Source organism: Eptatretus burgeri, chromosome 18 (genome assembly GCF_056783735.1).
Source record: "Eptatretus burgeri isolate ZD-2024b chromosome 18, Ebu_testis_v1, whole genome shotgun sequence".
Taxonomy (NCBI): Eukaryota; Metazoa; Chordata; class Myxini; order Myxiniformes; family Myxinidae; genus Eptatretus; species Eptatretus burgeri.
In genome coordinates this window covers 5,478,274-5,480,487 of record NC_140978.1, presented here as the reverse complement: position 1 = coordinate 5,480,487, position 2,214 = coordinate 5,478,274, and the positions used below count along the sequence as shown (strand labels likewise).

At 38.2% G+C, this 2,214-nt stretch overlaps 1 protein-coding gene across 1 annotated transcript in view; it reads left to right on the top strand.

Annotated features, from left to right (window-relative positions):
- The first annotated feature begins 712 nt into the window (after positions 1-712).
- LOC147008512 (kelch-like protein 10) overlaps positions 713-2,214 on the top strand; it is a 35,546-nt gene continuing 34,044 nt past the window's right edge. Inside the window, exon 1 of the mRNA XM_085864017.1 lies at positions 713-809. Coding sequence (XP_085720143.1) covers positions 721-809 — 89 coding nt within the window. The 5' untranslated portion in view covers positions 713-720. The remainder of the gene's footprint in view (positions 810-2,214) is intronic.

The window sequence follows — 2,214 nt, the reverse complement described above, 5'->3', positions numbered from 1 at the left end:
AACCGTATTTTCGGTACTTTTCATTCAAATTGATACCGAGTAGTTATCAGTAGATGGAACTGGATCAAATTTGATATGCATAATCTTAAGGTGATTCCCGATCCAATATATGACATCCATTTTGCTCTATATCTTATAGTTTTCATGCTCGGCGACCCATCGTCGCCAACCGGCTTGTCTCTTTGTTTGTGTGTTTGTTTACCATGTAGCAGCCACACTGTTTCAGCGATCATGACCAAACACGGTACAGACGTCGGCCATGGTCCACCTTTGACACTTGTCGTTTTTGGTGAATCTAGGTCAAAGGTCTAGGTCAAAGGTCACCAAAATCGAATCAATTCGTCCTTGTCACACTCCCAACTCCTCCACCAAGTTTCTTCTGAATCTGTCCACAACCTTTTTGAGATATCGTGCTCATCAACAAACAGGGGTGAATACATGTTCCCCATCCACCTTCAGTGGCACAGGTATTAACAAACGAACAAAGTAATCACAGTGTCAATCGTTGTTTAAAAAATGCATGGCAAACAAATTTTCATCAAAAACACCTGTTAAAACAATCCAAAAAAACAATGGTATTTCGATCGTAATAAAACTTTTAATAAATGCACGATCGAGAATCCAAAGAACTCATATTGGGACAACAAGCATTTCCTTGATTATGACACATAGAGGCATTTGTGATGTCATAATACACTGATTGTGCAGGTGGCAGAAGGCATGATATCTTCACACGACGAGCAGCGAAAGTCGCGGTTCCCGAGTTCTTCAAGATATTTCATCAAAAACCTTCGTTTCTACAGAACAAAGTATTTCCAAACATTCTTGGCATCGAATATTGCACAATATAAAATGTGTCCATGGGTTACAAACTTGTCTCGAGTGCCAAAAGTCCGTCGACTCGGATGTGAAAGCAGAACGACTGTTTTCTCTTTGTAAATATGATAGTTTGTTCTGTATGATAACCTCATTTTGGGAAAATCGAATGTAGATCCTGATGAAACTTGTGGGAATTTATAGTTTTAAAATCGACAGAGATGGTTGTGATCAGTAAGTCCTTGGTAAAACGCATGTATACAGTATATATATATATATATATATATATATATATATATATATATATATATATATATATATATATATATATATATATATATATATATATATATATATATATATATATATATATATATATATATACCATGCCGTTCCTCGATGTAATGCCTCAATGTTATTGTTGATCATGCACCCTTCATGACTATTTGATGAATGTAAAATTATAATTAGTCCGTGCTCGCGAAGCGATAAGTGGGCTCCAGCGATCAGTCCCATCGGTTTGTCTGTGAGTACGTGCGTACATGTCTGCATTTTGGTATTCCCTTTTTTCTGGAACCGCTTGTCCGATTAAGACGAAATTTTTACCTTAGGAGCGACTACTCATGCGGAATGTTGGAATGGTACTTATGACGTCTTAGGTCACGTGGTTTGACAGCCATGTTGGAAAAGAGGAGAAACATTGAACGTCTGTATTTCCAAAACTGCTCAATGGAAAAAAATTGAAACTTGGCACATCACAAGTACTCCTCATTGGGAAAAAGGAAGTTTTTTTTTATGATTTCACAGGCGACTTCGTTATGACGTCATAATTGCACATGTTGAACGCTACAGCCAATCAGTATGAAATTTTTTGAGGGTCATCTTGGGATAAATTGGTCAACAGAAATAATATTTCTAACGTGCTGTTAGGGTTAGAGTTAGGGTTAGGATCAAGAGGGAACAATTGAGAAGAGATGCACAGTGATGAGTATTGCAAGTCACATGGTTTGGCAGCCATATTGGATTTACACAAAAACCTTTCAAAATCCTCTTCTCCACAAAAGAAAGACAGATGAAGGGGAAACTTCACACACATGCTCCCCAAGCCTTGGGTGTACAATGGTGTTCGTTCTCGACTCGGACAACATAGACAGCCGGATTGGTGCTTCGCAGGCATGGTGATGAATCACACAATGTGCATTGTCCTTCAGATGAACATTAAGCGCCTGAGGATGAGTCTGCCAGGTGGAAACATTGGAGACTCTTGGATATTAAGCATCCCAGGATGTATTTTGTGAAATATTAGACGTTTGTTCACCTGGTGAGGATAAAGATTCCAAGACGGTGTCTTTTGCAAAATAAATAAATAAAAAACGTTGGTGATTGTTGTCAGCACGT